At 32.1% G+C, this 20694-nt stretch overlaps 1 protein-coding gene across 2 annotated transcripts in view; it reads left to right on the forward strand.

The window, feature by feature from the left end:
- Window positions 1–20694, forward strand: part of ROCK1 (Rho associated coiled-coil containing protein kinase 1) — a 127909-nt gene that overhangs the window by 104715 nt on the left and 2500 nt on the right. For both annotated transcript variants that reach the window (XM_031946552.1, XM_031946551.1), the window contains exons 23-32: window positions 618–783; window positions 1880–1973; window positions 2109–2197; window positions 3029–3217; window positions 4110–4269; window positions 13016–13086; window positions 13458–13546; window positions 14708–14786; window positions 14942–15203; window positions 16168–16375. In XM_031946552.1, coding sequence (XP_031802412.1) covers window positions 618–783; window positions 1880–1973; window positions 2109–2197; window positions 3029–3217; window positions 4110–4269; window positions 13016–13086; window positions 13458–13546; window positions 14708–14786; window positions 14942–15203; window positions 16168–16375 — 1407 coding nt within the window. The remainder of the gene's footprint in view (window positions 1–617; window positions 784–1879; window positions 1974–2108; window positions 2198–3028; window positions 3218–4109; window positions 4270–13015; window positions 13087–13457; window positions 13547–14707; window positions 14787–14941; window positions 15204–16167; window positions 16376–20694) is intronic.

Raw genomic sequence — 20694 nt, forward strand, 5'->3', positions numbered from 1 at the left:
CACTCAGTAGTTGCCAGTTCACTATTGACTACCATAACTTTTAACCTATTAATCAACTGATTGACATGGTAGCCAAAAGTTTTATGAAAGGATTCTACATACATTAGATTCTGAGTCCTAGGCAAAAATTCACATCCTCTGGTACCTAAATTATGATTTAGGGTGCCTAAATTATGATTAACTTCTATTTAGACACTCTCTCTCTCCCTTGTTCCCATTCCTAGAATTTAGGTTTTTAATGTTTTTATTAGAGGTAAATGAAATAGACATTTTGACACAGAGGTTTATTGTTAGACAATACAAAATACTTTAATGTTACTTTACTTTGTCCATTTTGTTAAACGAATAGTAGACATTTTGTTAAACATTTGACTTTATTTTCTATTTTTTCAAAGAACCAGAGAAATACATGGAGACACCAACTCTATTATCCTTATTGAGAGTTCATGACAGATTGTGTTACATCTTGCATATTTAGGAAATTGTAATTCCTGTGATCTTTTAACGGCAATTTAAAGGCACACACACACAAATAATCCAATTGAAAGGATAACTGGTTTATTTTCTTTGCCTGAAAATATCCATTCTTAAGGAAATCTCTTACTACTCTATTGTAGAGAAACACTTGCTGCACAGTTAGACCTGGTAGAAACAAAAGCTGAATCAGAGCAGTTGGCTCGACGTCTACTGGAAGAACAATATTTTGAATTGACTCAAGAGTGTAAAAAAGCAGCTTCACGAAATAAACAAGAAATTACAGATAAAGATCACACTGTCAATCGGGTAAGGTGACATTACTAAAATGTTATATCTTAAAAGTATTGATATGTTCCTGAGTCTATGATCTTGCTATCCCAATCAAAGATCAATAGCTTAGAAAATTCAAAACAGACAGTACTCTAAAATGTATCTCATATTATGTTCTCTTTTGGGCATCATATTTTCCTCATTTTGTTTAGGCAGATAATAAGTAATTTTTTATTTTCCATGCATACATCTACTATCATAAAATGTGCTGATTTGGTATCAGGTAGAAATAAATCATCATTGAAATTGAACCTATATTCCAAATAATCCAGAAGTCCACATATAGATAAATAAATTGTGTCTCTTTTTCAAAACGACATATATGCATTTCATCTAAAGTTTATGTTATAATCAGATATGGTCTGGTTTAAATATTGGAATCATAAAATTTTAAACATAAAAAAACCATAAAAAGTTTTAATATAGTTAAATTATGTGACATTAAACAAGTCATTTCCATACTTGTAAGCCTCAGTTATCTCATATGTATAATGACAAAGTAGGACTACAAGATGTCTGAAGTGATTCCTGACTTTGAAGCTTCTACATCATAAATTAGTCCAAGCCTGATATTTGACAAGTGAAGTTTGGGCCCCAAAAGATTCTCAATTTAGTGGAATACCACAGCTTTTTGGTGTAGCTATAAAGCTAAAATTCCAAGTATCCTGACTCTTAAATGTGAGGACTTTTGTACCACACTCTCCTCTGTCCTTCATTCTTGTGAGCATCCAGGATGAAGCATACCAGTGAGGTAGATAGAGCATAGTTGGATTTATTTGGGACCTTCTTAAATTGGGAAATACCTGTGCAACAATTACTGAAAAAATAAGAGTGATTTAAGAATTCTTCTCTTGGGAATATATCTGTAAAGATACTTTAATTTTGGTTAAGGGAATGAACAGAACCTGAATTGATTAACATAATATATTTTAAGTCAAAATTCACATATTCCCTACATGTACATGCTAATCTGCATTTATAGGAAGAAGTGAAAATTAATTTTAAAAATCATTACTTTAACTGAAAGTCGCTTTTAGGTTTTGATTTTTTTTTTTTTTTTTGTCTTATTTAGCTGGAAGAAATAAACAGTACATTAACCAAAGATATTGAATTATTAAGAAAGGAAAATGAAGAGTTTACTGAAAAAATGAGGAAGGAACAAGAAGGTATGTGGATTTTAATAATGAAGACATGTTACTAAGTATATAATAGACTATGGAATTTAAAAATCATGTGCTATTTAACAAGTTTGTTATAAAAATTATTTAGTTTTACAAAAAAAATCTTATTTCATTAAACAGATTATAAATTGAAGAAAGAAGAAGAGATCAATAATCTTAAAGCTTCTTTTGAAAAGAATATTAATACTGAAAGAACTCTAAAAACGCAGGTAGGTTTTTTCAAATTATTTTATAATTGTCAGCTTATGTTTAAGTATTGCTAATTTATTTAACACTATACAAAATAAATCATGACCTGCCTTTGAGGATCTTGCATTTAATAATAACATTTAATAATGTTAAACTAATAGTATTATTTATTTTTTTCAGTAGAATGAATAGGCATGTAATAATTCATACTTATGTTAAAATAAAGAAAATTTTTCAGTGATATATACTAAGAAAAGAAAAATAGCTTAGCTTATATGAAATAGAACTCTATTCCAATTTACATAGAAAACCTAAAACTGAAAGTGGGATAGAATGGATGGAAGCCTGGCTCAGGAGGTGAACAGTTTGACTGAAGGTAGTGGAGTGAATTATAGATACAAGAGTGAAAGTGAGAAAGGGGTAATAATAATGCCTTGAAACTGAGTCATGTAAGGCTGGAATTTCCTCATTCTATTTGAAGGACTGTTTAAAGTATAAGGTGTTAGGAGGGGAAATTGCCATGTATGGGTATTTTTATATGAATACAAATTTCTAATTCTTTGGCAAAGAGATTGAAATGTATAATAAGTCAGCTTTAATTTCCTATGCTCTACTGCATAATTCTTATACACTCTGTTACATATTATAACAATGGAGTAAAACACCATATTATTTCATCATGCATTGATCTTTTGATAGATTGCATTTTCCTTGAACTGCTTCATTTTCCTTTGTTTTATCATTACCGGCCACATAGTAGGTACTTAATAAATTCTTATTGATTTATTGATAAACCTGTTCTAATTGCTTATGGGAAACTATTATGTTCTTTTTTTATATATGCTTTATAGGCTGTTAACAAATTGGCTGAAATAATGAATCGTAAAGATTTTAAAATTGATAGAAAGAAGGCTAATACACAGGATTTAAGAAAGAAGGAAAAGGAAAACAGGAAGTTACAACTGGAACTCAACCAAGAAAGAGAGAAATTCAATCAAATGGTAGTGAAACACCAGAAAGAACTCAATGAAATGCAAGCGGTAAAGACGTTTTTGTGTTGGATTTTTTTTTTCTACTTCTTAAAACTTTACATTATTATCCCTATTTGTACTTATCATGTCTTTCTAAGTTATATAGATTGACTTGTATTTTTCTGTCTACAAATTTATACTTGTAATTTTCATAAAAGATTGATGATCATACTGTTGTCACAAGAGCAATAACCTCTCCCACTTCTCAGCTCTTCTTTTAAGCAAAAGATTCCAACAAGTATTGTGTGACTGACAAAAGGGACTAAAGGAATACCCTAGACAAAAACTGAGCAAGGCAGGACTCAGTTGTTACTATGTCTGGAATATAACTTCACCTTTGTTAGAAAAGGTTTTTTTTGTTTTTTAAATTTTAAAAGATAGTTTAAGCTATTTGGTTTGAGGCAGAATGTGAAGTTCTTTCTTCAACTTTAAATACTTTCTTTATTTTAAAGCATATTATAAGAGCTAAAGGAAAAAATTATAAATTTTTATTATTTGATGAAAATGTCACTGGGAGAGTCCTCTTTACCAAGAGAATAAGATAATCAGGAACGTGGACTAGATGATCTCTTAAGATCCCAAGATCCTTAAAAATGTTCTTATCATTGCTTTTCTAGTGTTCTGTAGTTTACAAAATGCTTGTATATCCATTATCTTATTTGATTCTCACAATAAATTATTGTGAACACAGTTATTTTTCTTATTTTTCAGATTAAGGAAATTGAAATTCTAATTTATCAAGGTCATAACTTCTTGCATATTGTAATACATATTTTTAGTTTTTCTCTGTAATCCTAATTTTTTATTACTTTTTTGGATTTCAGAGTTTATAATTGAGTATAATTGAGTCTTGAAAATTAAGTTCTAATAATCTTTGTATTTTTAAAAATTAAATGAACAGCAATTGGTTGAAGAGTGCACACACAGGAATGAACTTCAGATGCAGCTGGCTAGCAAAGAGAGTGACATAGAGCAGTTGCGTGCAAAACTTTTGGACCTTTCAGATTCTACCAGTGTTACTAGTTTTCCTAGTGCCGATGAAACTGATGGAAACCTTCCAGGTAAGATGGTTCTATTATATTCACCTTGACTATCGTTGATTTTGTGTAAATTGGCATTTTTCTCTTATTTCATTTTCTACTTTTTGTATTCTATTTTGTCCATGGAATTAAAGAACATATTCATTTCTCTTGACAAAAGCCTCTTGATAGTTTCATAGTTATTTTAGATTGACTTAAATACACACATAACAAATATGTTAGAGTAATAAAAATAGTTCTAGGGAGGCCTTGTTACTGTTTGACTAAGTTGCTAAGGAAATTTGTAACAGTGATAGTGAGTAGTCCTAATCTTAAGAAGAAATTCAAAATCAGTGATGTATCTCAGTACAACAATTTGTAACTGCTTTCAAGAAAAACAGCTCTTCACAATTAGCTTGTTCCTGTGCTAGGAGTAAAGATTATGAAGATTACTGATTAGTAGAATAGGCTAGTATGGAAGTTTAACTCATCCATTGAGGTATGTGAACCATCTTTGTAATAAATTGGACATAGTATAATGTGAGTTGTTTATTAGTATTGAATTATAATTTTATATTTTAAACATATATTCATTTACGAAGACCATATTTTTGAAGCCCTTTAAGCATAGTAAAATTTGCTAGGATCCACCTCTGGTTTAGCCTTCAGAAATCCTGGATCACATCTTCATTAAAATGAGGCATTCCGCATATACATAAAGATAAGTATCCTGTTTGCTCTTTCTTTTCTGGATAACTATCCCCGAATTTCATAAGCCATAGCATGATCTCAAGATCTTTCACCTTATTGGTTGTCTTTTTCTGGGTATCCTTTAGCAAATCAGTGTCATTGCTGAAATATGGTAACCAGAACTGAAACCAATACTCTAGATGTGCAGAGTACAATAAGACTTAGATCTGCACTCCAAGCCTTTTTAATTCAGTATAAGATTGTTTTCTTGATTGCTGTATCACATAACGATTCCTTCCACGATTTGTACATTATTTTAATTTTATTTTTGGAATTTATATGTAAGACTTCTTAATTTTAATCTTATTCTAGAGTCAGTTTATTGTTCATGCTTGTTGAGATTTTTTTTTTTTGAACACTAACTTTGTCATCCAGCTTTTCCTCTCAATTTATGTACTCTGATAAACTCATATTTTCTGTGCCTTTATCAGTCATTGATAAAAATGTTAAGTTGTACTAGCCCAGCACAGGTCACTGAAGATCTCCATCCAAATTGGGATTAAGTTATTAACAATTACTCTGAATCTAGTCATTCAGCCAGTTTTGAATCTAAGAGTACTATCCAGCCTTTTAATAAAGGATGGCATGTAAGATTATGAAATGCCTTGCTGATATCTAGGTAGACAGTTTAGTAACCATGACCAAAAAAAAAGGAAATGTCATTAGTCCATTTATAACTATAAATTAGTCATTAATCATTAATGAAAAGCTGTGCTGGCTCTTTGTGACAACTATCCTTTATTCTAGAATCTTGATTAGAACCAAAATCATACTTAGTTTTATATATATATATATATATATATATATATAGTTAGAAGACTCTTTTCTCTTTCTTTCTTTGAAAATTAGAATAATTTTTATTCTACTACAGTTCCATGATTTTTCCAGTTTCTATGGTTATCACCAATTTTCATCAAATTTGTGTTCAAAATAGTTTGAAGACTACTGGGAGTAGCTTTATAGTCATATACTTCAATTTCTTCAGTATCCTAAGATGTAGTTCATCTGGGCAGGTTATTTGAACTCATCAAGGGTGTAGTAAGACAAATAAAAAGCCCAAGAAAACAGTTTCTGGATAATAATCATTTTATTAATTAGCTAGTAAGTAACAAATTGGTCAGTAGTCTCAGTAATCAAAATCATGAGGATCACTGAATGCTTTAAAACTCTTGGAAAAAGAGTTGGCCCTGACAGGTAAAAATCAACTCTGATTGGTAAACAGTTAATGAGAGGATAGATATATTAATGAGGAGGTAGATTTAGTCTTCAGCTTCTCATGCCAAGAATATAATTGGATCCTGAATCACAGCTGCCTCCAACAGTCTAACAAAGGACTTTGTCTCCACTCTGGTTTTCTCCTTCATAAGCTGAATTCCAAATTCCAAATTCCAAAGGAGGGCTTATTTCCCAAGGATATGGGCTTATTTACTAAAGGTAGGAATTTATCTAGATTAGATTCTATTTATATGTAAACAAAAGTAAGGTTTTCTGGTTGGGTTGGGAACCAACCAAAATCATAGAAATTATACTCAGAGGATTTGGGTAATCTCATCTATCAGCACTGTCTTTCAAAGATTGACTGATTGGCCTATTGATGAGAACCCTTAATCTCTATTTAATAGTTGGTTATTGATATAATAGAAAAATATTAATTTCTCTCAGCAGCTAGGTGTTGTCACACATTCTGTATATATCTTGAGTATCTGTTATTTTTGTACTTTGCTGGTCCAGAGACTTTCTGGAAGAGCTAGTCTTTAGGTTTGACTTTTAAAAATGATTAGGAGAAAATCTGTTGGTGAAACTGAACTGGTCCAGCCATTCCAGGAAACAATTTGGAACTAGACTCTAAAAGCTCTTAAACTTTTAATAACCTAGTGATGCCACTAATAAGTCTAGATCCTTAAGAGATCAAAGGAAAAGGAACTATAAGTACAAACATAATTATGGAATTTTTTTTTTTTTTTGTAGTGGCAGAGAATTGGAAACCAAAGGGATGCACATAATAGTTAACAAGTTATGATATATGGATGTGATAGAAAAGTATTGTATCTTAAATGAAAGGGATGATGTCAAAGAAACCTGGGAAGACTTGTTTGAACTGATGTAAGCAAAATCAGGAAACAATTTATACAATAACAGCAATACTGTTAAAAAAAATTCTTGTTTGAACACAATGACTAGTCATAGTTCCAAAGGGCTTATGATGGGCAACAAACTATCTTCAGATAGAAAACTGATGGAGTCATTTCAGATTGATACTTTTTTATTTTTTGAGATGGCCTATTTGTTTTTTTTTTGGGGGGGTGGCTAATGATACATGATATAGTTTTTCTTGATGTGGATGTAGGGTGAGACATGAAAAGGAAGTAGAAGGAAGAAAATGATCTCAAAATAAAATTGGAAAAGAGAGAATTAAACAAAACGATATCAAAAAGAGAATTTGTCCCAAGCACAGAGAAAATCAAAGCAAAGAAAATTGGAAGCAAGCTTATATGCCCGTGGACAGTGAATTCTACTTTGAATCAAACTGTAGAATACATTGAAGGGAGTATATAAGTTTCAATGTAATGTCAGACTATGCAGAACCATGATTTTTACTATGCAAAGCAATTTAAAGTTTCTAAATAATTAGGGAATTCATAAGAAATAAGAGTTTTGAGGAGAGGAATTACCATTTAGATATTACCATATAAGATTATATTATAGGAAAATTTCTGACAAATGTGAGAAATGAAGAGTAGAGGAATAAAGATGTTTTTGGCTATTGTAATATTCAGATTTGTGACATAGAAGAATTCTAGTTATTGTGGCAGAGGTAATAGGCACAGAGCTGGTGGAAAGAAACAAAGATAGTCTTGACAGGATGTGGTAATTTATTTAGAAATTTTAAATGAACCTGTCTCACTTTGTGCTTTATATAAAGGGGCAAATCTAGAGTAAGGGAGAAAGGAGGCATTGGTAAGAGTTTATTAACTAGTTTTTATCAATAGCTCTTCTCATTCTTTTGTGTTTTGAACCTTAAGTAGAACATTAGTAAACAAAAACTATTAGTAAACAAAACTATTATTTTCTGAAAAGCAATCATTGGGCTTTTTAGATAGGTTTTATCTGAATAGTGAATGTAAATTTACATTACAATTTACATTCACTCTCCAGATAAAACCTAAATTGGATTACTATGTACTTCATTAATCCAAATTGTGCTAAATCTGAATGAAAATAACTTTTTTTTCATAACTTATTTTTCTCTCCTTATGGCTCTAATTGAATGCAAAAGTTAAAGGGCAAATTGACATAATAAAATAGAATGAGTATAGAATGAACCAAATACAAAAACATTATAGAATCGGGGGGGGAAATGGGGATTTGTGACATTTTACAATAATACCTAAAAAAGTAAATCTTTTCCTTTTGCTGTACACTCCCTATTTTGAGATTTTTCAGACTCGTTAAAAAATTAAATTTTCAGATTGTAAAGGGACAATGTAGAATAATTATGACTAATTTTATTTTGCTACTTGCTACTTTGCTACTTATTTTTAGTTTTTTACTGTTAATTTGGAAAATTCATATTAGATATTTATCTAATTATCCTTACATCATCTGTGCAAAGTAGGCACATTTTATAGCTGACAATTTAAGTGACTTGACCTTACAGTGAGGTTGCAGAAAGTAAGACTAAGTTTGTTAAAAAGTTGAATTGTGTTTAATAAACAGTAGTTTAATAAACTTACTATATAAGGCATGAGAACCTAAGTTGTGCAATGGATAGAATATTTGCCTGAAGTCAAAAAAACTTATCTTCATGAGTTAACTTGAGATCAAGTTTACTAACTGCATGACCCTGGGAAAGTCACTTAACCCTGTTTGTTCCTCATCCGTAAAAGTAACTGAAAAATTAAATGGCAAACAACTCTAATATCTTTGCCAAGAAAACCCCAAATGGGATCAGTCAGACACAACTAAAATGATTGAAGAACAACAGTGTGTAAGGCATAGTGCTAGGCACCAAGATTCAGAAATAGAAATTAAAGTAATCCTGACCTTCAAGGAGCTTGATTTCTACTGGAGAGCTGTAAGTAAATAAGCGAATACAAAGTAATAGAGAAATAACAAAAAATGTGACCAAGAGATTTTTTTATTTTTATTTCTGAATCTTGTTGATTATCACTTTTTAGTAAAAACTAAGAATTGATAATAATAAATGGAAGACTAACTCAGTAGCCTATTATTCCTGGCACTGCTTATGTACTATCATACGTGACTATACACAAAGGCTGGCTTTCTGTTCCTTATTGTGGGTTGTTTTAGGCACTAACTATTCGATCTAGTCTGTGGGAGTGAAACCTTGGAAAAGAACCCACTTCCAGATAGAGTACAGCCATGAATACTTAGATCAGCCTCAAAAACAATATATGATACATCTATAGCTGTAAGGAACCGCAGAGACCATGGATTACAACTTATTCATATAACAATTGAACCAAATGGGCCCAGAGAGCTTAGGTGACAAAAACAGTATTTGAACCCAGACCCTCTGGCTTCAGAGATAGTGCTTTAAGAATGAGAATGGTATATATAGGGTTTAACATATATTTTAATAAATTTAGTATGTATTGGACTACCTGCCATCTAGGAGAGAAGGTGGGGGGAATGAAAGGAAAAATTTGGAACAGAAGGTTTTGCAAGAATCAGTGTTGAAAAATTACTCATGCATATGTTTTGTAAATAAAGAGCTATAATTTTAAAAAAAGTAGAAGAAAAATGGGAATGGTAGAAGTGAAGAATATATTGCAATCACTTCTCAGTCTCCCTGTTGCAGTATCCCAACTAGTCCCTCATCCCTGAGGGAAAAAAAAAGATATCCTTTAAACTTGGTAATCTGAGAGAAGAGAGGACAGGAGTACACAATATGGGAAGGGCTATAAAAGCAAAATGCCTTGAAAAGAGAAAGGACTGGACATAATAAGATGTCCGCAACAAGGAGATCATAGAAAAATTGGTAGCCAAAAGCAACAAACATTTGAAGAAAAGGACAAATCAGGGGCCTTTCCTCTAATATTAGAAATACATTAACATATGGATAATTTGCATGATTCATTATTATCTTTTCAATGTCCAAGAGAACTTGAGAAAAGTCCCTAGCAAGCTCCATGGTTCCCCTGGGCAAATAAATGAAAGAAAATGGGCAAAAGCAGAAAAATAACTCCGGGAGATGACTAAAAACCATTACATTAAATTCCCAATCCCTATATTTATGCACACATGCATTTTTGATTTCCTTCACAAGCTAATTGTACAATAATTCAGAGTCTGATTCTTTTTGTACAGCAAAATAATGTTTTGGTCATGTATACTTATTGTGTATCTAAGTTATATTTTAATATATTTAACATCTACTGGTCATCCTGCCATCTAGGGGAGGGGGTGGGGGGGGTAAGAGGTGAAAAATTGGAACAAGAGGTTTGGCAGTTGTTAATGCTGTAAAGTTACCCATGTATAAATCCTGTAAATAAAAGGCTATTAAATTAAAAAAAAAAAAAAAGAAAATGGGCAAAAGATGTATTGCATGGGCAGACATAGGTGAGTTATGGCCTACATAATCTTGAGGCAGCTAAATATGCAGTGGATAGAGCACTTACTGTGTAGCCCTGGTCAAGTCACTTAAATAGTCATGTATAAAGTGTACGTAGCTTGCACAGATGTTGTAAGGAAAAAAATAAGATAATATGTGTTAAAATATATATATATATTGTAGGCTCAATACAAATGCATATTTCTTTCTCTTCCCTTTCCTTTTCCCTTTCTGCAAGGAATGTCCACATCGATGATATCACAAGTCCATTGGAAGTTTTTCCTGTGTTAATGGATCTGTTCCCCTTGCCTTTGGTGTATCTCTGTCTTAGGGATTCATTTATTAGGGTAACCTGTGTACCATTTGGGAATTTCATATGAGTTTGGTGTATGAGAAGGATACAAATGGCATAGGAGAAAGCATTGAGCACATCTCATTAAAAAAAAAAAAATTCTCTTGAGGCTTTATTAGATTTTTCCTATATCTTTAAAGAAAGCAGGAAAGCCATCTGATTTCCAATTTAAAAAATGATATTCTGTATCACTGTAGTTATTTATTTGGCAATATCCTCTGTAAGGTACACGTTCATTTAAACATAAGGTTCTTGCATGTTAACTGCTCTAAAACTGCATAAATTCAGAGCATGCCTAATACCAAATATCTGAGATATATGAAATTCCATTATAGAGGGACCGAAGTAATATAAACCTTGGTTCCATATCAAGCTAAATGCCACAATGTTTAATGCACCATTAAAAAATACAGAGATGAAACAAAATAGTTGCAAAATTATTTCATACTTGGAATCAGAAAGCGTAAATTTCTTTGACATTTTTTTCATATAGTTAAATCAGTGGGAGAAGATAATTTGGGCATACATTTCTATATGAATTTAAAGATTTTTGATGGGTTTGGCAAGTTTTGACATGTCTCATTGAATCTTCAGGGCATATGAGAAAACCAAACAAGAAAAATACTGATTTAAATGGTCTTGTTTTAAGACAGTTTTGTAGGAAATTCAAAGATGACTGTTTAAAATATATATTTTTTATATTGGGGAAAGAGGGTTCAAAAGCAATTATAATTTCTTTTGTAATGATATCTGTAATTCTTTGTTTTCAAAGATTCTGTTTTTTAAAGTGGCAGTTATGTTTTAACTAAAAAAGACTAATAGGTGATTTGTTTACAGAAAATATAACTGAGGTTATAGCTGTTACTTGTAAGCTTTGTATTTCATTTTCTTTAGTAAGTAATTCATATCCACTTTGAGTTTCTAGTCAAGTATATGCTCACAAGCAAAACAAAACATCACCCTATATCATTCAAATAGTATTTGGTGATAGGTGTTAAGAGTTATAAAGAAAATAGAGATGAATTGGTATTAGAATCAGAATTGACCAGAATAGTAATGAAATTTGAAGTATAGATTGGATTTTAAGTGAAAGGGAACAAGAATTATAAAGAAGATGTGATTGCAAATTGGATAATCAAAATTGATTTCATCAAAGAGCTCTCTAATGGGATTTTATTATATCATTTTGATATTTGTCTCTTCTGTCATTTTATATTTGACATAATACTTCAAAGGCATTATATTGTATATTAGTTTATAGAAACTTTGCCACCTCACATCATCCTCCAAGCCCCATGATTTCATTACAATCGAGAAATTTCCTCCCTCAATGCATGTTGTCAGTTTTTCTTTGACATACCTTCTTGTGGCACTGAGAAGTTAGCCCATTGTTACAGGTAGGATGTGATCTAGGCAGGACTTTGTCTCATTAATTTCAGTATTCACCTCCCAGATATCAGTTTTGGAAGAGATTTTACATGTTCTGCTTTTAAGGTTGAGATCTTTTTTTTTTTTTAAATGGGACAAATTTATTAATACGGTTGGGTTGGTTTACCACAGGGCTCATTAGAATATTGTCCTTTGAAAACTGAATAAAATGCTTGTCTCTTATTCTTTATGTCTAGTTGATTCTTCCTGCATTCCTTATTTATTTATCTTCTATTCTTGTCTTCTGTGAGTAATAGGACACTTGTGTACTTGTGCTTGCTCTCTTTTGTGTAAAATGATGGCTCTGGTTTGTTTTACTTGCCGCATCTTTTTTTTGCTAAATATTTTTCATAGCTACTTTGAATGTTAAATGATCTTTTAAATCTTGTTCCATTTTAGCTGCAATCCATTGTTGAATACTTTTGCCTTGCTCTTGGAGGTTAATTTTTACCCCATTATTTTATAATTGAATATTAAATGTTAAATTTAATGGGGAAAGGCCTTTTATTTTGTCCTGCAATATTTGTATGGCTATTAAGTTAATTTGTGATTGACGCATGAAAAAGCAAATTATAGCACTTTTTATTTCAAACGCCTGTCCTGCATGCTGTTACATGTGCTTTACGTTCATTTTCTCTGTTACACATTTAAAAATCTCATGTTGCAAATTTGTTTTTAAATAGAATCAAGAATTGAAGGTTGGCTATCGGTTCCAAACAGAGGAAATATAAAACGATATGGCTGGAAGAAACAGGTAACATATGTATCTTATTTCTGAATTTTTAGAAGTTAATATACGTTTATGCCATTTACTCTTAAAAGAGAGAACTTGTCAAAATTGTTGCCCAAATAGGACTAATTTCAAAGTAATTACATGATATTATGTAATCAAAATATGGAAAAAATATATTGAGTTTGCAATTTGAGCTCAATATTTTATATATGGAATTCAACATTTGACATTTTTTGCATTTGATTTTGCTTTTTTCAGATTAGAGATTAGAATCTAAAATGAGTTTCATTCCCTATGCTATATAAATATGCGCAACTTTTATGATTTCTTACAGTTTTAAATCAAGCAGATTTTGCTCTCACTAATTCTCCCTTTTTCCCCTCTTGTTTCAGTATGTCGTAGTAAGCAGCAAAAAAATTTTGTTCTACAATGATGAACAGGATAAGGAACAGTCAAATCCATCTATGGTACTAGACATAGAGTAAGTTGCTTTTGCTTTTAATTTTAGCTAATATGTAGACAACTTGTTCTTATTCAGTGGTATATTCAACATAATTACAATTACTTTGAATTTAATATTATAAAAATTATCATCTTCAGATTACTGTGTTATTTAGCTACCTTTTTTTTTTTTTAATTTTCTTTCATCATACAAATTTTTTTTCCCTGAGGCAGTTGGGATTAAGCCACTTGTCCAGAGTCACACAGCTAGGAAGTGTTAAGTGTCTAAGGCCAGATATGATCTCAAGTCCTCCTGACTTCAGGGCTGGCATACAAATTTTCTTTAAATGTTATTACTTTACTTTGAGAAGACATGCAAGAAAAACTGCCATAAATTCCAAATGCAGATACTCAAGAGTAACTTAGGTTTATGGTTTTCCACTTTGGATTTAAAGTGCTTAATGATTTTAAATTCAAGATATCTTGATGATTAACTTGTGATCTCGTTGGTAGATGTATTAATTTAATTTGATGGTATACATCACAAATTATCTACTTCTAACCATTCTTTCTGAGGCTTGTCTCTGTATTCCTATAAATCTTCTATGTACTGAGCCATCCAACTTGATGGGGCCCTTCCTTGAGATCTCTGATCTCTTGACATTGCTTGGATACCAGTGAAGCATGTTAACTGAGCCATTCTCCATCTCACCACAAGGCTGACTTCTCTTCATTTTTGGTCATATTTCTCTGATTTTATAGAAGATTTCCTTCTACAAGTTATCTTTGGTAACATATTATAGCCGACTTCATAGGAGGAAAATAAAGATATCTGCCTATTGTTCTATAATAAAGAGAACATTTTTCCTTTTTATAAAATTCATATTTTATATATATATATATAATTCATTTGCATTATGTAGCATGATTAGAAATTTAGGGATTCGTGGTTCCTTGTTAGAGTTGGAAGATGGGTAAATAGAACAAAGATAAATAGAAGACAATTTTGACACTTTTATTTGAGGGAAAAGATCATTGGTTATTGAAACTTCAGACAAGCAGTGAAAGTAGATATGGTTATAGAAATTGATTTAAAAGTACACCTGCCTCATTACTCTTAACAAATGGCTTCACATTACATATCATAGAATAAATGTAGTACAGATGACTTTTTAAAATGTGTCTTTTTAAAAACTTTCAGCAAACTATTCCATGTTCGACCTGTAACCCAAGGTGATGTGTACAGAGCAGAAACCGAAGAAATCCCTAAAATATTCCAGGTGAAAATACTAAATAACAACTTCTTTTTTTAAAAAAAGAAATGCTAACTTGGTATTAACTGGGCATCTGTTTTATAGGGTAAATATAATACATTTCAGTATTTTTGCTCTCTATGTTAATCTATTTATTTCTTTTCTCAACTCTCTCAAAATAGATATTGTATGCAAATGAAGGTGAATGTAGGAAAGATTTGGAAATGGAGCCAGTACAACAAGCTGAGAAGACCAATTTTCAGAATCACAAAGGCCATGAGTTTATTCCTACACTCTATCACTTTCCAGCCAACTGTGAGGCTTGTGCCAAACCTCTCTGGCATGTTTTTAAGCCACCCCCTGCCCTCGAATGTCGAAGATGCCATGTCAAGTGCCATAGAGATCACTTAGACAAAAAAGAAGACTTAATTTCTCCATGCAAAGGTAAAAAGACAAATAATTGTTCTTGCAACTTAGAACAAATTTAAATAATTTTGAGTTACTTAAGCATCACTTCTATACAAAAAAACCTTATCCTTATTAGATGGGGAAAAGGAAGACAACCAGGATTTTATAGCTATGAATTTGATTATAAGCATAGAGTTCACATTATTTAATCTCAGTATCAGTTTGTTATATGTGTTTTTGAAAAGAGTAAGTATAGTTTGTTAATCCTGAGTAATCTTAACATGAGCTATAGTTCTTTAGTTTTGTCTTTGAATAAACAAGTAAATTGATTTACATTTTTATCCATTGATGCCATCAGCAAGAGCATTGCTAAGAATTATGAAATCCTAGGCCAAAATTGTCAACCTTAGGGAGCTAGGTGATAATTTATGAAAATATAAGAATTACATAGCTTGAATAAATCACATATGGACAATGAACTCATAACATAATTGGTAAGAAGAAAGGAAGAAAAATTGATTGCCCATAGTTATTGGGGCAGTTTCAAGGATCCTGGGCTTTTGAAAGTAAAAAAGGTATTCTTTTTAACGTCAGTATTTTTTCATTATTGATGAACAGTGTGAAAAGACACAGAATTGACATGATTTGCAAGTAAGCAATGAGTGAGACTCCCATTACAAAAGCAAGGGAGAGGATGGATTCTCTTATTGTTTCACTATTGCCTATTTTGGTAGTTAAAAAACTCAAGAGAAAGTCTTCCATATCTTGATCTTTTGGCCCAAGAGGATTTATTGAAGGACATGGATAAGAATCACACAGAACAAGAGTTGTGCCTGAATTTTAATCTGCCACTGGAGGCATTGCTCACATTGATAAAATCTTTGAAGTACTGAAATATAAGCAATTAGAAATATTTTGAAATTGATGTGTTACAACACATATTTAGAAATTTACTTTTACATATATATTTAATTCTTGTTTCTTCCCTGTTTATTCATAGTGAGTTATGATGTAACATCAGCAAGAGATATGCTGCTGTTAGCATGTTCTCAGGATGAACAGAAGAAATGGGTAACCCATTTAGTAAAGAAGATCCCTAAGAATCCACCATCCAGTTTTGTTCGTGCCTCCCCTAGAACACTTTCTACTAGATCTAGTGCAAATCAGTCTTTCCGGAAAGTTGTCAAAAATACATCTGGGAAAACTAGGTAAGACTTTAAATGTCACTGTTTCTTGCACAGTAATTGGGTATCTTTCACTAACACTAGTAATTCTTGTTCTTAAAAACTAGATTTTATTCATAGAAAGGACATTATCATTTGTAGACAGATTTCAGACATGAATTGGAAAATCATTAAAAATTGAGTGTCAGACAGCATTTATAAATTAATGGAGCATCTGCATTTTGTGTTTACCTTCCACTTCTAAGTTAAATTTGTATACACACACACACACACACATATATCCAACTCTTTATTGTTCACTTAAACCTAGGAGAACACAGTACTGTTAGAAAAACAGTGGATTGAAGCCATTCTCCAATTGAAAAATGGTCAAAGGATATGAACAGACAATTCTCAGATGAAGAAATTGAAACTATTTCTAGTCATATGAAAAGATGCTCCTCCAAGTCATTATTAATCAGAGAAATGCAAATTAAGACAACTCTAAGATACCACTACACACCTGTCAGATTGGCTAAGATGACAGGAAAAAATAATGATGATTGTTGGAGGGGATGTGGAAAACTGGGACATTGATTCATTGTTGGTGGAGTTGTGAACGAATCCAACCATTTTGGAGAGTAGTTTGGAACTATGCTCAAAAAGTTATCAAACTGTGCATACCCTTTGATCCAGCAGTGTTACTACTGGGATTATATCCCAAAGAGATTATAAAGAAGGGAAAGGGACCTGTATGTGCACGAATGTTTGTGGCAGCCCTTTTTGTAGTGGCTAGAAACTGGAAACTGAATGGATGTCCATCAGTTGGAGAATGGCTGAATAAATTGTGGTATATGAAAATTATGGAATATTACTGTTCTGTAAGAAATGACCAACAGGATGATTTCAGAAAGGCCTGGAGAGACTTACACGAACTGATGCTGAGTGAAATGAGCAGGACCAGGAGATCATTATATACTTCAACAACAATACTAGATGATGACCAGTTCTGATGGATCAGGCCATCCTCAGCAACGAGATCAACCAAATCATTTCTAATGGAGCAGTAATGAACTGAACTAGCTATAGCCAGAAAAAGAACTCTGGGAGATGACTAAAAACCATTACATTGAATTCCCAATCCCTATATTTATGCACACCTGCATTTTTGATTTCCTTCACAAGCTAATTGTATAATAATTCAGAGTCTGATTCTTTTTGTACAGCAAAATAATGTTTTGGTCATGTATACTTATTGTGTATCTAAGTTATATTTTAATATATTTAACATCTACTGGTCATCTTGCCATTTAGGGGAGGGGGTGGGGGGGGTAAGAGGTGAAAAATTGGAACAAGAGGTTTGGCAATTGTTAATGCTGTAAAGTTACCCATGTATATATCCTGTAAATAAAAGGCTATTAAATTAAAAAAAAAAAAAAAAAAGAAGAAGAAGAACAGTGGATTGGGAATCAAGAAGCCTGGATTTTCCTAGTCCTAACTTTACCGGTGCTCATTTTGTCTTTATGTAAACTGAAGTGAGAGTAGACTTAGATAATCAGAAAATTCACTTTAAGACTTTTATTATCTGTAGTGTGATAATTCATGTTTTCTAAATGGAAGAGGATTTATAGTAGTTAAGTCCTACTTTAATCCAAAATTAGAATAGTCAAACATTCAAAAATAAAGAAATGAGTTTATTTTAATCCATTTTTACTTGTGTCTTGAGGGTAGTGATACTTTATTGACATCAGGGAACAGTTCATTTTACATGTGTTACAGATTTTCTTGCCTTCTTATATAGTACAATTTAGTCCAATAAACATTTTTTAACTTTTTTTTGTGGTGTTTTAGAGTGCTAATAACAGTATACCCTCAGCAATAGTTAAGTAGGTGTGGGACTGGACTGCTTTATAGTATCCATTATCTTTGCTTTCAACTCTTATGGAATGCCTTCCAAAAACATTCCCTCCCCTTCCTTTTAATATGCCATCCTGCTATACAGTAAATATCAGTATCAACAAATCATTATCAAATAAAAAGTTTATTACTTATTAAGCTTAATTTTGCAGAATTCTAAATACTGTGGGCAGTTCTAAGAGGTTTTCCTACTTCATATACGTGACTTCTAGTTGCCAAATATGTAGAATATTACCATATTGATAATTAAAGAATATTGTTCAACAGAGTTTAGAAAACTTGAAAATTTTCTTGAATATTTGGTTTTTTAAATGTATTCTTCATATTAATGGTTAAAAAAAAATGGACTGTGCTTGCTAAATTATTTCTCCATAAAGGAATGTGCCTTATTATACCTTGTCCCAAGAGGCCTTAGAGAGAGTTTAGGGACTATTTGTTTTCTCCCCTCAGTCCATTCCATATGCATAGCAGAGCCCTCCCTGTGAAGGATTTCCTGTACATTTCCTTCTCAGAATATGGATCAGATTTATTAGAGAAGGTTCTGATGGTGGGGTTTTTTAAAATAATTGTGTTAGATACCTTATTTTTACTTTTTGAATGTTCTAATATAAAAACTAAATAGTTCTGAATATGAAGAAATAACACTTTTCCAGTAGCTCTCCTGAGCTAAATTTGGGACTAGGCTTACTGTTCTCTTGAGAGAAGACTTTCATTTGACCCTCTACTAGATTCCCAGGAGCTGTGTTTTTAAGTAGAAGTCTGTAAGTATTCCCAGGAATGAAGTCAGGACCCTCTAAGTCTGCAACAGGAAGCCTATTTAGCAATGAGGCCTCTTGAGAACCTTTCTGGGGAAAAGGGCACCTTGCTTGCCTCATTTGTGGGGCACGGGCCATTCATCTGACCTCTTGATCATGCCCCCAAAACATGAGTAAGTATAAATAAATTTGGTAAAGGGACAAAATTTAAATCTAATGCAAATTTTCATAAAGGATAAGGCTGCAAGCTGAAGACCTGTTGATAATGAGTTTTAGGTTAGGCACCTTTATTTTGGGAAACATACTTAAGGAAGAAGATAAGTTGCAGTCTAGAGTAAAACATTTTGCTTCCCCCTACTTTCATATAAGCCTTGAGTCTGTAATAAATAGTTTCCTAATAAATAAATGTTTCCTCTAAGCTGGTAAATAAGGATGATCAGGTTAAATATCATTAACTTGGGAATGTTTTTCTTTCCAGAACTAAAACATTGATCAAGCTATTTTGAAAAGCTTTTATACATAAAATGTTTACTAAGAATGCATTTTCCTTAATAAATTATAGTACAGTAACTCTTTAACCTTTGATATGCTATCCTATTTACAGATACTTATTTTGATAATTTTAAAATAACCTTATTATAGATATATTTGACTTTTTAAATTTCTAATTTTGCTAAACTCCTTTATCATTGTTATTGTTTTCACTTCTGCTTTGTTCTTATCAGTAGCACCATCATTCTCCCAAGTTACTCATGCTCAGAATTTTTGAGTTTTTATGTACTTATTCTTATCCAGCAGGTCACCAAGTTTGGTCAATTCTGTCTTCCAAATGCCCTTTATATTCTTTTTTCTTTCTTTCCCCATTAGTTCTGAGGCTGCCTGCAACTGCTAGAAATTTTTCACACCTTCTTACTGCTAACCTTTTCTTCTCCCTGCCTTGAGTCTATTTTTGCCTCTAGTTCAGCCCCCTGGCTGACCACACTGTTGTTCCTTAGACACCACTTCATTATTGTTTTTCTTATAAAGACCCTTCCATAGAACTCTGTTTTCTACTACACCATTTCTAAGCTGGCTTGCATAGCATGGTTCCCATGTTCCTAAATCCTGGTCCTCCTTACTGCACCACACTTCAGCACTCAGCGGCCTCCCTTAGCTCCTTGCTTTTTTGTGTTGGGCTTGTGTTGGGCACCTCCTGTCCTCATGCTAGTTCACTGGCCTAGAAGTGTCTAGGCACTCCCCCAGGGCCTATCTTTATGTCACTTCGCACTTTTACTTTCTTCTTGAAAAATTTCCTGATTACACACACCTTTTGGATCTCTCTCCCTGAATTTACATCAATCACAAGTTAGTATCTGATGTGCTTTCTTGTATTGTTCTGATAATTCAATATATTAGTCTTATCCCCATAAGAGAATTTATCAGTTTCTTGAGGTTGAGGAACAGACCTGTTTTCTTGTTTTCTATCCCATCACAGTACCTAGGACAGTGCTAATTACATCAATACCTACTCACTGATTTATTTTGTGAGTTACCTTATGTAGAATAGCATTTTTCAGAGAATTAAAATAAAATAATAATGTGTTTTACTATAAAATTGTGACCAATAGAATTTAATCTTTTTAATTCAAAAGGTACTTTAAAATGCTGTACTATTTAGGACTGTCATTAAGAAAAATTAACAGTAATCCAAAA

Source organism: Sarcophilus harrisii, chromosome 1 (genome assembly GCF_902635505.1).
Source record: "Sarcophilus harrisii chromosome 1, mSarHar1.11, whole genome shotgun sequence".
In the NCBI taxonomy this organism is placed as follows: domain Eukaryota; kingdom Metazoa; phylum Chordata; class Mammalia; order Dasyuromorphia; family Dasyuridae; genus Sarcophilus; species Sarcophilus harrisii.